Source organism: Neolamprologus brichardi, chromosome 5 (genome assembly GCF_056152115.1).
Source record: "Neolamprologus brichardi isolate AB-2024 chromosome 5, ASM5615211v1, whole genome shotgun sequence".
Classification (NCBI taxonomy): Eukaryota; Metazoa; Chordata; class Actinopteri; order Cichliformes; family Cichlidae; genus Neolamprologus; species Neolamprologus brichardi.
Genome location: NC_142108.1, coordinates 9,804,131 through 9,820,391, shown reverse-complemented (window position 1 = coordinate 9,820,391; position 16,261 = coordinate 9,804,131). Strand labels below are relative to the sequence as shown.

At 41.6% G+C, this 16,261-nt stretch overlaps 1 protein-coding gene across 2 annotated transcripts; it reads left to right on the top strand.

Moving 5' to 3' along the window:
• Positions 1-1,126: 1,126 nt before the first annotated feature.
• Positions 1,127-7,667, top strand: LOC102778672 (protein unc-119 homolog B-like). 2 transcript variants are annotated; one of them, XM_006784539.2, is made up of 6 exons: positions 1,127-1,518; positions 2,340-2,453; positions 2,884-2,983; positions 3,205-3,377; positions 6,053-6,182; positions 6,905-7,667. In XM_006784539.2, the coding sequence occupies exons 1-5, from the start codon at positions 1,284-1,286 to the stop codon at positions 6,163-6,165; spliced, it is 735 nt and encodes a 244-aa protein (XP_006784602.1). In that variant the 5' UTR covers positions 1,127-1,283; the 3' UTR covers positions 6,166-6,182; positions 6,905-7,667. The 2 variants fall into 2 exon arrangements, with proteins under 2 accessions (XP_006784602.1, XP_006784601.1); XM_006784538.2 differs by having other exon boundaries at positions 6,053-7,667.
• The last annotated feature ends 8,594 nt before the right edge of the window (positions 7,668-16,261 follow it).

The window sequence follows — 16,261 nt, the reverse complement described above, 5'->3', positions numbered from 1 at the left end:
CCAGTGTGGCTGAAGAATTGTAACAGGCAAGATAAGTTTTAGGACTCTGAGATTTAAGGAACGGGAATAAAACAGCTAGTTTATTGCATTAGCGCAAGGTAAATGCTCAGTTTGAAAAGGTGGACCAGTATCTAGTGCTTGAACATACCTGGAAAAATTAAATAAATAAATAAATAAATGACTTAACTCACTTACCATAAATTGAACGACAGCAAAACCCCTTCCAACTCCTTGTTGTTTTGAAAATTTAGTCCGGAGGTTCTCTGTGAGTTTATCTAACTTGACGGTAGTTTCTTTTTCAGTGGACTGGATTAACAGGTTCTAACTGAGATGAAAAGCCACTTTGCCCAGAGAGAAAAGGAATAAGATCCGTCCAGCTCATATGCTTCATGGCAGCGAGGGTACCTTGGGTTTTTTTAACAGCAGGCATCAGCACTCACACAGTAAACCTGAATTTGCATAACACCTGAGTCTTTACGACATTAATTTGCGTTGCATGCGCCGAGAACAAGAAACAACTCACAAGTGAACTTTGTGCAAATGTGAGAAGAGTGACTTCTTTGAAAACTAAGAAGGCTTTTTAATAATTATTTTAGTGCTAGATGTGTTTATGTGTGTGTTAGTGATGTTTCGGATGCGGGAACATATCAATAAAGAACGGTAAAAATACATTTCATCATCACAGAACCAATCAAATCCAATAAAAGGTACTTCCTTATTAATCAGCAGTGGTGTAAAGATCTCAAAGTAGGATTTATTTTATTTTAGCCTGTGTTAGTTTATACTCATACTCAGCTGCTTCCAACTATATGTGAGCCTATAGGTGATACTTTACAGATTTTTACATTACAGATACTTACAGAGTTTCAATGTTATAACAGTTTTTAATACAAAGCTGCAGTTTAAGAGTACTGATTAGCAAAGAATTCATTCTACATGATGGAAAATTACTATTATTTTATTTTATTTTATTTTATTTTATTTTATTTTATTTTATTTTATTTTATTTTATTTTATTTTAAGAGCTAATGCATCATCCACCCCCCCTTGTGGAAGTCTCGGGGAAGTTCCACACTCTCTCCAGTTCACCGGGCTCTAGGCTCGCCAAGCAGGTTGTCATGGCAACTGTACAGCATGCGCTTACAAAAACAAGAGCTTGACCGTTCACCCACAGCTCTTTCGACATTCGACATCCCCGGCGCCATCTTCTTCTTCTTCTTCTTTTTCAAGCCTTTAGATAAGCACTCGTTTAAATAGGAGGGAAGCTGAGGAGAAGGGGGAGGATGAGCGGAGCCAAATCCCGCGGCGACCTGCCTGTTGCTGAAAATGTCACCAGCGGCGGGCACGGCACTGCGGCTCCTCCGCGGGACCGCAAGCCAGGCGGAGGAGTTCTGAAAAGGCTCAAGTCCCGAAGGAGCCACCAGGTGGACGGCAGGGCCGTCACGGAGGAAGACCTCCGGGCGCGGACTGGACACATCACCCCGGAGGACGTGCTGGGACTGCGAGTAGCTACTCGAGGTTTGAGCCTCTGTCTTTGAAACAGCAGATTAAATTTTGACATAAATCTAGAGCAAGCGATACCCTAATAGCATGCTGTTCGAGATGGAGAGGAGAAATACATACCTGACAACACAAACAACTGTTACGGCAGTAGCCAGTCTTTCTATTTTTAAGCATCTTAATGGGCACTTGAATTGTAATAAATAGCAGACGTTTTCTATTGTCACAGTTGGCTAGTGCCAAAGATCATATTAGGACTTTAAACTCCTAACAAATGTCCGACAAACAAAACAAAACAAAGCACTGCTGTGTACACAGTGGGGCTGATCTGAGTGGTCTTAGGTATGGTCTTCGTTAAATTCAAAGAAATCCAGCTGAGTAGATTATGATATGTGCTATGGCCTACATGTATAGCTGTCGGGAGCACATGATCTAAGAAAGAGAATGAAAATCGTGGAAGCCAAATAACAAGCTTTGTGTGATAATGTCTTTGTTTATGATAACTAAATTGTAAAAGCAATGCTTATATTGATCTACCCTTTAATATAAGCACACAGAGTGAGGCTGTGCATTTTGATCCCTGATAGACATGCACTGAGGCAAAAGCTCCACAGTTCGACTCATTTTATGGTTGTATGCCATAAAATAAACAGTGTATGTGTATATATTCAAAGTTGCATGTGCAAATGTGGACGCAAAGCTGTGTAATCAGAGTCTGAGCATGGTCTGTAACACATTTTGCAAAAATACAAAAGCAGCCTGCTTTTATATTTTAAGAGCGATAGCTCGGGAATGATTCCGGGGGGAATAACTCCTTTGGTCTCTCTCATTATTTACAGGGTACCTCTGTAAACCCGAGGACAATATTTACAACATTGAATTTGTCCGCTTCAAGATCAGAGACCTGGAGACAGACACGGTCCTGTTTGAGATTGCCAAACCCCCACATACAGGTAGTGTGTGTTAGCTCGCTGCTTGTGTTTTATTTATGTTGTAATGTAAATGCAGATTAGCTCCATAGTAGTGTTTTTGTTATTGTTGCTGTTATTGTTTATTTGCCTAAGAAGCAACAAAAAAAAGAGGGAAATCCCTGGTTCAAGCCCAGGAAGAGACACCTGGAACTGAGGGGAAACACAAATCAGGAAAGGTTCTGTGGAGGTCACCCCTTGTGAATAAGGAAGCAATCAAAAGTAGCTTCTGTAATGCAGGTGCAGGTGACAGTCATAAGTAGCTGCCTCCAAAGGGCTTGACCCTCCTGACAAAGGTTCCTAAATGTTTTTAAATAAGCTGGGTTTGGAAACATCTGTCACCTGTTATTTGGATTAAAAATAGTCTTCAGGATGGATCATAGAAAACGTCTCTGCCTAATCTTGTTGGTATCAGATGATGATGAGGAGAACAGAGAGTCAGATGCCAGCACAGGCCGGTTTGTACGCTACCAGTTCACCCCAGCATTCCTGCAGCTGCGGACCGTGGGAGCCACGTGAGTGACTCACGCATAATCTACGCACACCTCACCTGCTCCATACGCAAACAGTGAAAACAATTACAGCATTATCTTCTATCAGCTACACGCCCATGCCTACTATCCATGTCACTGTAATAAGCTTCTAATTTTCGAATTATATAAGAACGCAAAACCTGCAGTTGTTAACACCCTGATCTCCTTTTTCCCCCTCTTTCTTTCTTACTTTATTCACTCAGGGTGGAATTCACGGTTGGGAACCGGCCTCTAAGCAACTTTCGCATGATCGAAAGGCACTACTTCCGCAATCACCTGCTGAAGAGCTTTGATTTTGACTTTGGATTCTGCATCCCGAACAGCCGTAATACCTGTGAGCATATCTATGAGTTCCCTCAGCTGTCTGAGAGCCTGGGTGAGTCACCTTTTTAAAACTTATAACCATAACAAGAGCATACAAATGCTGAAACCTTCCCACGTGGAGATTTTAACAGCAAACTGTGGAAAGTGATAGCGTTTTATCAAATGTTGATTGTCTAGAAGAAGACTAGCTTTTTGTATTTTGTACCATGCACATACCAAAGGAATACATCAGCATTTCATATTCTTGACATTTGCTTCAATGGATTTTTAAATCCCTATTTGTCATGAATCTAAGCACAACAGTAAACATTTGGTTACATTTTAGCAGGACTTTTGCTGGCTATGTCATCACTGATGAACACATCAGCAGCTAGCCAAAAGGTTTTTGCAGTTTTATCAAGCCTGACCTATTTGTGCTCTTACATAGGTACAACCCCAATTCCAAAAGAGTTGTCACACTGTCAAATGTAAATAAAAACAGAATGCAATGATTTGCAAATCTCCTATACCAATATTTTATTTACAGGAGAACATAGAAAGCGTATCAAATATTTACAATAAAAAAACATACAATTTTAAGAAAAAAAAAGAGATCCTTTTAAATTTAATGGCAGCAGCACATCTCTAAAATGTGTTACACGATCATTTATGGACTGCTGGTTTTAACAACTGTCCATAAATGATCTCTGGGAACTGAGGAAACCAGCTGCTGGACCTAAATGTTATCCTATTTGTATCTAATATAGGAATCTAGTTATTGAGCAGTCCCAAATACATTATAACTAGAAGCTATTTTAATTTTATGATGTATTATAAAATTTCAGTTGGTGAGAAGCCACAAGCCATGCTGTTGTAATAGACAGGGGTGCACATTGTGGTCCGCAGGTCCGCATGCGCTGTCAAAATAAAAGACGCGCACCAGATAAGAAGTTGCAACGCACGTTTGCGTACATAGGATTTTCTGGAAGAGTACAGACATTTGTTCAGAACTCGAAGAAGCAAGCTCCTTTAAGCAATTTCTTTGGTAAAACAAAGAAATGTCAGAAGGAGTCCGAACCACAAAAGACGCGCATATTCTCGGAAAAGTGGTTGCAGGAGGTGAGCACATCTCTGTGCGTTCATCATTTTGACAGTGCATACGCACCTGCGGACCACTTATGTGCACCCCTGGTAATAGACACAGTACACAGTTCAAGGGTTTCACTGAAAAAGACGTCGTCTGGACGGGAGGATACGTTGCACTAAAACCTGTATATACCTTTTAGCTTTGAAGGTGTCTTTTTCCAAATGTGTAAGCTGCTAATTCAGTAGGCATTAATGCACCCCCATACCGTCAGAGATGCAGGGTTTGGAACTGATAACAATCCAGATGTTCCCTCTTCAGCATTTCTTGATCATGTGCACATTATAGCTTTTTCTTTACTTGTTCACAGACAGTGATTTCTAGAAGTATTCCTGAGTCCATGATTTCCAGGATAGAATCATGCCTGTTTTTAATGCAGCGCTTCCTGAAGGCTTGAAGGCCATTGTCCACTGCGCACAGAGATTTCTCGGGATTCTCTGAATCTTGATGATATTACCTACTGTAGATGATGATATATTTAAAGTCTTCACATCTTTACACTGAGCAAAATTATTCTGAAACTGTTCAGTGTTCAATTGTTCAGTGTTTTTCTGTAGATTGGTGAACCTTTGCCAATCTTTACTTTTGAGACACTCATGTAGTCATGCAGGTCATGGTAATCTAAGGAGCTAAGGAAAAGTGACCGGACTTCTTTAGGTTTCTTGAAGACAGCTCCCATTAGGGCTTAAATACCTGGGACTCTCCACCATTTGGTCTTAGAACTGAAGAAGCTTTTCGGATGAGAGGTGTAAGGTCTTCAGGGAAGTTAAACAAGTCCAGAGGCTTTTCTTTCCAACCTCTGCCTCTCTTTTTATGCCTAGTCTTGTTGCTGACCTGCTGCCACTTTAGCAGGTCAGTTAGAAAAATTTTTTTTTAGAACTGCTTCCTTTCCCAGGCTTTTGTTTGCCACCATCCCAACATGTTTTTTAGATAGACTCTTAAATAAATTTTACAGAGTGTTGTGTTTTTGGAAATGCGGCTCTAATTGTATCCAGAACATCACACAAATTCTCTGTATGAGACATCATGCCATTTTCTTCAACACTTGGCCATGGTTTAGATTTTTAATCCTGCCTTAATACTATAATACTAACCATAAATGCCATATGTACTTTGAAACTGTTTTTGGCTGCTGTGATAGTTGCTACTCTTCACTCTGGCCAGGAAGAAATCCTTCCTGAAGCAACAACACACGAAACAAACTTTAGCCAAAGCTAATATGAAGCTTCAGTAACGAGCTAGCTAAACATAGAAATCCAGACAGTCTGTGTCGGTTTCTTGCCAAAGTTTTGTCTGGTAATCTACACTCGATTATCACAGAGGGACCAGATGAAGCAAAACACAAAGAACTTAAAAAAAAGCAAAAGAAAAAACTTTGAAAGATGTAATTTTTATTGCTTTTGCAGTACGTTAGCATACATGACAGTGTATAATACACACAGCATTACTATTTTAATAAACAGTTATATTTACTTGTCTGTATGCATACACTGTACCTTGTGATGTTACTGAAGGGTTTTTTTGTTTTGTTTTTATTTTTAAGTTTTACTTACATGGATATTTAAAACGTTTTCACTGACATGCATTTATCATCTGTTTTGCAGTCCATCAGATGGTGGAGTGTCCTTATGAGACTCGGTCAGACAGCTTCTACTTTGTCGAGAACAGACTGGTCATGCACAACAAGGCAGATTATGCTTACAATGGAGGACAGTGATGTCTGCCTGCTTGCGTGTAACCACACACACAAACACACGAACACGCTCATACACGTCCATCTGCTCACTTTTATTGATATATACATAGGCACACGTGCATGTTGCTGAACATACATACGGCTCATACCTGGCCCGGGAGCTGCTGCAGACACGGTTCAGTTGACTCCAGTGTTTGTAAAGATGAATTACCATTCGTTGCAATCACTTTCAGGAGATGTGTTTTGCATTAGTGTGAGACAGAGGTTACAGATGGGTTAATTTATAGGCTTTTGAAAGTAGAGAAATCTTTAAAATCCGAGAGAGCTTGCAATTTGCAGCCGTGTATAACACGTGGCTCAGATTGATCAGATGTACATTAGTCTTCTCTTTACAGTTTTAGAAGTATCCTAACAGCCATTGAGCAAACACACACACACACATTTGCATACACACGCATGCACACTCAATCCCCGAGTGACACACATAGTGTTTACACAGGGTTTGTCAGAAGCAGCTGTTCTCAGAGCTACCGCCTCCACAATCCACTCCAGACAATGTCGGGGGAGAAACAGAGGAGCCATCCACAAAAGCACTCCTGTCAAACGCACATGGTCACTCCTGCAGCCCCCTCCCTATCTCCCTCTCCGCCCACACAAACTGACACGTCAATAGTAGTACTGTATAAGACTTTGAATTCAACCAAAGGTTTCTGACATTATCACTGTTTTTTATTTATTTATTTATTTATTTATTTTACAGTTCTGTGACGGCTCGTTAAGAACGGCCATGTCAAGTAGAAATTCCCCCCTGGTATCTTCAGACAGAAGCAGAAGTGTCCCAAATATGTTCTAGTTTCCTTATTTCAAAGTGGAGCTGTTATGTTTGTCCTTATTTTCTGTCATTTACTGTTACGCTAACAGATGCTGATTTATAACAAGGTCTCAGATAACAAGGTCAGCATATGTACAAGTTATCACCACAAGCTCTTGGCTCTGTATGATGCCACAGAGCTGTGATTTCCTTAAGATGGTCATCTCTCACTGTGAGCACCCACCTGCTATTTAAACCTTGTCTTTGCAAGAGACAACAATCAAATGTAAATTGTTTTAACAGGGGTAGGGAGCTTAAAATGGCTTGTTTTAGATAGAGGACGTCCCACTGTAAGGTAATTGTGGATTATTAGAAAATGTGAATCACACAGCACTACTCTTAATCTGGAAATGAGCAAATTACGTCCCCTTTTCTTGGTGACAGCAGTCAATAAAAATGAAGATTTCCTTTTGAACATTTAGGTTTGGTTATCTGTACTTCCAATTCCTTATCACAAACATCTTAAGTTTGATTATATCTGATATTTGAGTTTGTCTTTATCCTAACTGGACAGCATACTATCTCATGGTAATTTGTAAACTTTGGTGTTCGGGGTTAAAGGTGGTGTTTGTAAAGTATATACATATATATAAATATACATAATTTGTAAAAAGTGAAATGATTAAATAAATGTACATTTTCAGGTAGAAAATGTGTGAAGCTTGTTTCATTTGTCAGAATGGGAAAAGTTAAGTTTGAAATGAGAATATCCCAAACGTGGCCACTAGGAGGAGTTGTACCATAATACATTTAGTGCCACCGGTGCCAGTTTAGTTGTTTCACGCTTTAAGTTTGTTTTTGTTTTTTATTGTTGTTGGGGTTTTTTTTAATCATTGTGATGGGACAAGTTTGCATTAATTTCTTGTGTTTGGTTAAGGCTTCAAATGAGGCCATAATCTGAACTCCTTATATTCATGCATGACTGATTTATACACAGACATGAAACTGATTACGTCATGTTAACTTCCTACCACTATTTTACCAAAAGTTACATAAAATAGGGCAGGACTTCATGCAGTACATTTCAAAAATGAGTCCACTTTGATCATCCCATTTCGGACTCTTGTGATTTTAATCAGATCGTTGTTTGTCTTATATCTGGGTTCATCTCTCTCAGTTTCCATCTGTTTCCAGTTCCTAGACTGCAAGTCTCATGGTGTTTTCTCTTTCCACACCTATGCAGTTTTCATTGCCTCCCTCTCACGCTGTGTTTTTTTCCTTTTTCCTTTTTTCTTTTCTTTCCCTCTCTCTCACCTGGTAACCAGACCTCTGGACTGGAGTGTTGAGTTTCCACTTTCCCAGAGAAGAGGACAATCTGAGCCACACAAAGACCTATAATGGACCCCCTCTGCTCTCTCCTCCCTTTGCTCTGGCACTGCACAGCTGCACACACACATGCACACAGAAGCACACACTGCATATGTAACAATACATGCGTCCACCGTTTTTTTTAATCTTTTTTTTTTTTTTTTTACTGCCCATTCAGGTCCTACCTGCTTTCTCCTATTGTTTCTCAAAGTAAATCCTTTGCTCATTATCACCCTATTTGATCTGGTGTTCAGGCACATTAAATCATTGTCATAGAATCTACATTTTCACCATCCTTGAATACACCTTTAATATATCTTATAATAGCACATCTGATTGGGGATGTGACATAAAAACCATTTTAGCTCACCCTAAAAAGATTTCCTGAATCGTTGTTTTGCAACTTTGGCTAGGAAGTGGTTAAAAAAAAAAAAATCTAATTTAGCTACAGTAATAAGAGTGTTTTAGACAGTATGGACATCACAAGGAGAGTTGGTTTTAAAGTGTGAGAAAAACCTGTTTAGATGCAGCATTCATTTTCTGTTTTTTTTGTTTTGTTTTTTGTTTTCCAACAACACTCTTTAGCCACTAACGGAGTGCTAGCTACTAGCATTTGCTAACGGTGACTGACTATGCAAGCTAAACTATGCAAGAAGGAAAATTATTAAAAACAATAAAGCTGGGGACACATTTCGCAAATGGAAAATAATGAGGAGAAAGATGATAATTTTTTTTATTGCCAAGAGAAAATAATTTGATTATAGTGAGTCTGGTGTTTTCATCTGTTTTCATCTCTAGCAGCTCCACAATTGCATAAAAGGCCACTTTATTAGATACAGATTACTAGTATTTGGTTGGTTGCCCTTTTGCTTTCAGAGCTATTTTAATTCTTTATGGCATAGATTCAACGAGGTGCTGAGAGAGATTTTGGTCCATATTGACATGAAGTCACACAGCTGCTGCTGATTTGTCTGCTGCACATCCGTGACGTGAATCTCCTGTTCCACCGCATCCCAAAGGTGCTCTGTTGGATTGAATACAGCAAACTCACTGCAACGTTTAAGAAACCAGTTTGAGATGAGCTAGACTTTGTCGTGCATTATCCTGCTGGAAGCTGCCATCAGAAGATGGTACACCGTGGTCATCAAGGGATGGACGAGGTCATCAGCGATGCTCAGATAGGCTGTGGTGTTTAAATAATGGTTGGTACTAAGAGGCCCAAGTGTACCAAGAAAATATCCCCTATTACACCACAAGCCTGAAACACTGATGCAAGACAAGATGGATCCATGGATCCATGTCATTAATACCAAATTCTGACCCTGCCATCTAAATGTTGAGGCAGAAACTGAGACTCATCAGACCAGGCAACATTTTCCTCATATCTGTTATCCAAATTTGATGAGCCCGTGTCAAGTGCAGTCTCAGTTTCCTGTTCTTAGCTGACAAAAGTGACACCCGGTGTGGTCTTCTGCCACTGTAACCTATCCACTTCAAGGTTCAAATGCTGTCTGCTCAGAAGCTCTTCTGCATACCTTGTTTGTAACTGTTCTATTTGAGTTACTGTTGTGGTCTTATTAGCTTGCATCAGTCTGGACATGCTCCTGTGACCTCTGGCATCAACGAGGCATTTTCAACCTGAGAAACGATTCTGTGTGAAAATTCCCAGCGCATCAGCAGTTTCTGAAATACTCTGACCAGCTCGTCTGGCACTGACAACCATGCCGTTCAAAGTTACTTAAACAGCCTTTCTTCCACACTGATGAACTTCAGTAGGCGGTGAATAACTCGTTTTGGTAGTTGAGTTAACAAAGTTATAAAAAATATATTTTATATTTCTGTTTTGTTGGACTACTTTACTACATCTGGAGACATTTAAAGGTATACTCTCCTACTTGATCCTATACATAACAATAAACTATGTCACTCATGAAAACATTTAATAAACCTACAGATCCTAGGTCATGAATGAATTTATGAAACTTCTCCCCCTCAAACAAAGTAAAGTACTTTAAAATACATACAAACTGATGGTGTGAAGACTCAGTGTGTCAGTTGCTGATTAGACCACAAAGCAGGGTGCAATTTAACTGTGAGCTCATAAATCAATAACCACCATCAGGCTGTAGGCCCTGCACACTGCAGCACAGCAGTAGCACAGCTGCACTGTACTAAACTATGTGTTGATATAAAAAGAATCTCGATATATCCAGTAGGACTCAAAAATTACCATACACGTGTGCGTACAGACACATCCGCAGCAATAAATAAGCACACTTTCCAGGGATGATTTGTGTGTTCCCAGGCCTTCGTGGAACACATTTCAGCAGCCAGTTGTGGATTGACACACACACAGAGACACACACACACACACACACCGGAAACAAGTGGACAGGTGGGATAAATCAAGCGTATTCACGCACCCTCCCCCGCGTGCACACATATATCTCTGTAACTGGCTTCCCCATGTATCCTGTTCAGTGAATCGCGCCACATTGAGATTAGGAGTGAAAAGCACAGGTTTATCGAGGTTCCCCTGAAACACACTCACTCACACATACGGATCTACACACGCAAGCAGGGGGACGGGGGGGACAGTGGTCTTCTATAAATAGCAGCTAGGAATGGTGTTGATAGGTCCTGTGAAAAGAAATGGAGGGGGGGAGTGGAAAAAGGATTAAAAGAGATACAGGGACACACTATAACTCCACTTGTTCGTAAGTGTGTGTGTGTGTGTGTGTGTGTGTGACTGTGACTGTAAGGTACTTTGGAGAGAGTATGGATTTCTTGCCATCAACACAAAACAGTCTTTCTTGGATCTCTCCCATCACCCCCAACAACAACATCCAGCTACATCCATCCATCTCTCTCTCTTCCTTACCTACACACACACACACACACACACAGACACACACACACACAGACACACACACTACCTCTAACCCATCTTATTTGTCTTTCTCATGTTCACTCTCCCTTTGTTGTTTTAATTTTTTTCCATCTTTCCATCCGTTGTTGCTCTTCAAGGCCCTGGTGCAAAATCCATCATGTGTTAAACACCATGTTATAAAGAAAAGAGATGAGTCACCACACGGTCCTCTTAGTTTAGGTCAGCACAATGATGTTCTCAGAGATGGTCGTGACTCCATCTGTGTCATTATGTCATTTCCAGCAATTACTCTGTGACATCATCTCAACCCCTGAAAAAGGTCAGGGTGAAAACATGTAGGATGGAGCGTGTACTGTAAATATAAATAAACACCTTCATCATCACAGCTACCTTCGTAAACACTCGCTGTTGTTTCCCTGTAGGTGAGAACCTACTTTAATGCATTTTTTAAAAAGGTATTATGTATTGCATTTAAATAAAGATCTAATTTTTGACCTAGCGGATGCTGTGATTTAATGCGATGCTGAGCAAGGCTTTGTAGATGTGACAAGAGATAGCAGATAATTAGTTATCCGCAAGTTAATAAAGCACTCAGGGCAGCAGTGATGGATAGACAGACCTTTAACAAACTGTGATTCCCCGACCAATTTCCATGGTGGCGAGTGCAGTATTGACAATCTGTCTTTAAGTGTTAGGTCTCTGCTGATGTGTAGGCAGAAGCCTTTGTGCAGCTTGTGTGTGTGAGTGTACTGTTCCTGCATTCGTCTGCCCAACTGTCTGTGTGGTATTACAGCGCAGATTTCCGCCGCTGCTTACACTCATGTGGCCGTCAGACAGAAATAGTCATCAAGGTAAATAGTTTGTGGTGTGTTGGTGCTTACAGGAAGCCCGCAGCCACCTTTGGAAGTCTCCTCAGAACCCCCAGTCCAGTTTGTTTTGTGTGCGTTTGATTAATAAAAGGTTAACTCAACCCTCAGTCAACTGTTAAGAGAGGCATGTAAATCTCCCCCGCAATCTCTTCCTTCCTCTGCCTTTCACTCCTCCCTTTGTCTCTTCCTTTGCCACACCTTCCCCTGGGGGATGCAGGGATTGTGATTGGAGAAGAGGTGGGGCTCCTGGCACAAGCACAGGTGTGCTCGTTTCCTCCCTTCTCCTCTCTCTCATGTAATGATTTCTTCAGCTCGCCACCTGCCAGGTGGAAAAAACACCCACAGCAAATGGAGCGCTTTAAAATGGCCTCCTGGCTTCCGCCTTAAAGGATTTTCTTTTTTTTCTTTCTTTTTTTTTCTTTTTGCTTGTACAAACACTCCATTTTCATCCCTTTTCATTATCCATTGACTACGTTTAACTCAATGAAGTCTTCCTGGAACTACTTGTTGCTTGTTTACATTTTGCGTCACATTCAAATGACGGCTCCTGGCTCTAAAAAACTGTCCACCGAGGCTCTCCCACTAGCTTTTCAGATGATCAGAACCTGGCTCTCTAGCTCCATTCGCTCGACGCCACTTCTCGCCTCGCCCTTTAGAGCTGCCTGGAGGGTGGCGTAGAGCAGGTCCCAGGCCCTGAGAGGTCAAAGTTCACTCACCAACAATGGAATCTCCCTCTGGGTCAGATGCAGTCAAGGAAACAAAGGCCAAGGATTGGACAAACTTCTGTGACAAGGAGACAGAGGGATGAAGATGCATAGAGCAAAAGCCAAAATGAGACGTGGAATGAATGCACTGAAAACCTTTCTCATACACTTACCCAGGGACATACACTCACACACATAACTGTGCAAATTTTGCTTTCACACACTAAAATCTGCCAAAGCTGTTGCTTAAGCCCATAAAACAACTTAGTCAACGTTTCTCAGGCTACAAAAATCTGTTTCCCAACAGTTCTCTCATTGTATTTCTTGTCTTTAAATAATAATCGCTTAGAGAAACAGCATGCTTCAATATCACAACAGTTCAGGTAAAACCAGAACTTTTTTCCCTTTAACCTCTCTATATCTTTTCATGTTGCTCCAACTTGTTCCTTCCCCTCCCCCACGCTGCTGTCTTTCTCCTCTCTCTCTCTCTTTTTTTATTCACTGCCATTGATCATGCATGCAGAAATTCAGCACACCCAACCACGGCTCCAGCCAGGATAGGTTAGCTAGTGCAAGGCCCTGTCCTACATACTGTTCCCTCGCTATGGTCCGCCAGGCCAGTCACACCCTCCCCCTGACCTGCCTCTCCTCGCTGACTCAACCCCCCACCCCCCCCACAACCACTGCCACACACACACAAACCCCCCGCGGCCCATCTCAGAACCAGCACATGCACAGATCATCATGCGGTGGTGGGAAAAGTTAACTCTTCATGACTGAACACTTTTTAGTCAGGTGCAGGGTTGTGTTTGATCATTGCTCAGTCTGTCCTCTAACTTGCAGCACACACACAGAGACAAGGGATTGCTTGCTGATGTGATCAGAGTTGACAGAAAAAAATAGTATTTATGGATTAGTATTATTTGTAGTATTTTTAATCTTGGCCAATAAAGCTCAACAAAACAACCTGGGCTCGTAGCTTTGACAGCAGTATGCTGTTAACTTTTAGTTTCCAGTGTCTGAGTTTTAATGTGGTGAGTGAAAACAAGTGCACTTCACGCTCCTTTGTGAGCGCTACACTTGTTTCACTTTGGCCGGAGCAGCTGAGGTATGTGACGAAACTGCCTCAGCTGACCAGGCTGACTGCGGCCAAGAGAAAGGCTGACTTAGAAGTAAAGCTGCTAATCTTCCACTTAGCTGGTTAGGGTGGTCTGTCATGTAGTAAGACGGAGAGAAGGTGGTTAGGTAGGGTTAACTTTAGATGAGGGTAGTACTGTGATTGGGTAACTGGATGAAGAATTGATGAGGGGTGAGGAATGCAAACAGGCAACACTTGATTTGATGGGAGGGATGTCTGTGGGTGCTAGGTTGAAGGGAACAAGTGGACTAAGGGTGGATGAGGGTTGGCTCAGGCATAGATGGTTTATGGATGGAGGGTAATTCAAAAAGAGGGACTTCCTGATGGTTTAAAAGACTAATGATTGTGAGGGCAAGGTTAATGACAACAATACAAATGAACTAGGACAAGACATTCAACATCACATTGCATAAAAGAGATGCACACACGGATGAGGCACAACATTAAAACCACTCGCCCAATATTGTCTCATTTTTTCTCGTGCTGATAAAAAAAGCAGTGTTTGGTCATTGATCTCAGGAATATCCCCTGGTGTCTGGAACTGGGATGTTTGGAGGGCATCCTTGTTTGCTGTGGTGGCATTTTGGGATTGAATTAAGAGGTTTCAGGAGTCGGGTCAGTTCATACCTTGAGTCAGGGATTCCAGACTAGAAATGCTGCTCTAGTCAATGAAAGAAATGTTGTTTGGGCTTAAACTGTAAGAAATACAGTGGGGCAAAAAAGTATTTAGTCAGCCACCGATTGTGCAAGTTCCCCCACTTAAAATGATGACAGAGGTCAGTAATTTGCACCAGAGGTACACTTCAACTGTGAGAGACAGAATGTGAAAAAAAAATCCATGAATTCACATGGTAGGATTTGTAAAGAATTTATTCGTAAATCAGGGTGGAAAATAAGTATTTGGTCACCTCAAACAAGGAAAATCCCTGGCTCTCACAGACCTGTAACGTCTTCTGTAAGAAGCTTTTCTGTCCCCCACTCATTACCTGTATGAATGGCACCTGTTTGACCTCATCATCTGTATAAAAGACACCTGTCCACAGCCTCAACCAGTCAGACTCCAAACTCCGCCATGGCCAAGACCAAAGAGCTTTCGAAGGACACCAGGAAAAGAATTGTAGACCTGCACCAGACTGGGAAGAGTGAATCTACAATAGGCAAGCAGCTTGGTGTGAAAAAATCAACTGTGGGAGCAATCATCAGAAAATGGAAGACATACAAGACCACTGATAATCTCCCTCGATCTGGGGCTCCACGCAAGATCTCATCCCGTGGGGTCAAAATGATCATGAGAACGGTGAGCAAAGATCCCAGAACCACACGGGGGGACCTGGTGAATGACCTGCAGAGAGCTGGGACCAAAGTAACAAAGGTCACCATCAGTAACACACTACAACGGCAGGGAATCAAATCCCGCAGTGCCAGACGTGTTCCGCTGCTGAAGCCAGTGCATGTCCAGGCCCGTCTGAAGTTTGCCAGAGAGCACATGGATGATACAGCAGAGGATTGGGAGAATGTCATGTGGTCAGATGAAACCAAAGTAGAACTTTTTGGTATAAACTCAACTCGTCGTGTTTGGAGGAAGAAGAATACTGAGTTGCATCCCAAGAACACCATACCTACTGTGAAGCATGGGGGTGGAAACATCATGCTATGGGGCTGTTTTTCTGCCAAGGGGACAGGACGACTGATCCGTGTTAAGGACAGAATGAATGGGGCCAAGTATCGTGAGATTTTGAGCCAAAACCTCCTTCCATCAGTGAGAACTTTGAAGATGAAACGAGGCTGGGTCTTCCAACATGACAATGATCCAAAACACACCGCCCGGGCAACAAAGGAGTGGCTCCGTAAGAAGCATTTGAAAGTCCTGGAGTGGCCTAGCCAGTCTCCAGACCTCAACCCCATAGAAAATCTGTGGCGGGAGTTGAAAGTCCGTGTTGCTCGGCGACAGCTCCAAAACATCACTGCTCTTGAGAAGATCTGCATGGAGGAATGGGCCAAAATACCAGCTACTGTGTGTGCAAACCTGGTAAAGACCTATAGTAAACGTTTGACCTCTGTTATTGCCAACAAAGGTTATGTTACAAAGTATTGAGTTGTATTTTTGTTATTGACCAAATACTTATTTTCCACCCTGATTTACGAATAAATTCTTTACAAATCCTACCATGTGAATTCATGGATTTTTTTTTCACATTCTGTCTCTCACAGTTGAAGTGTACCTCTGGTGCAAATTACTGACCTCTGTCATCATTTTAAGTGGGGGAACTTGCACAATCGGTGGCTGACTAAATACTTTTTTGCCCCACTGTAAATGTGTAAAATTGCAGAAAAAAA

What these genes read in the sequence shown, in the direction of transcription:
- LOC102778672 (XM_006784539.2), top strand. Translation starts at nt 1,284, where the DNA reads ATGAGCGGAGCCAAATCCCGCGGCGACCTGCCTGTTGCTGAAAATGTC. An exon ending in ACTGCGAGTAGCTACTCGAG is followed by an intron (nt 1,519 to 2,339) that starts GTTTGAGCCTCT and finishes CATTATTTACAG; the next exon opens with GGTACCTCTGTAAACCCGAG. An exon ending in TCAGCTGTCTGAGAGCCTGG is followed by an intron (nt 3,378 to 6,052) that starts GTGAGTCACCTT and finishes TCTGTTTTGCAG; the next exon opens with TCCATCAGATGGTGGAGTGT.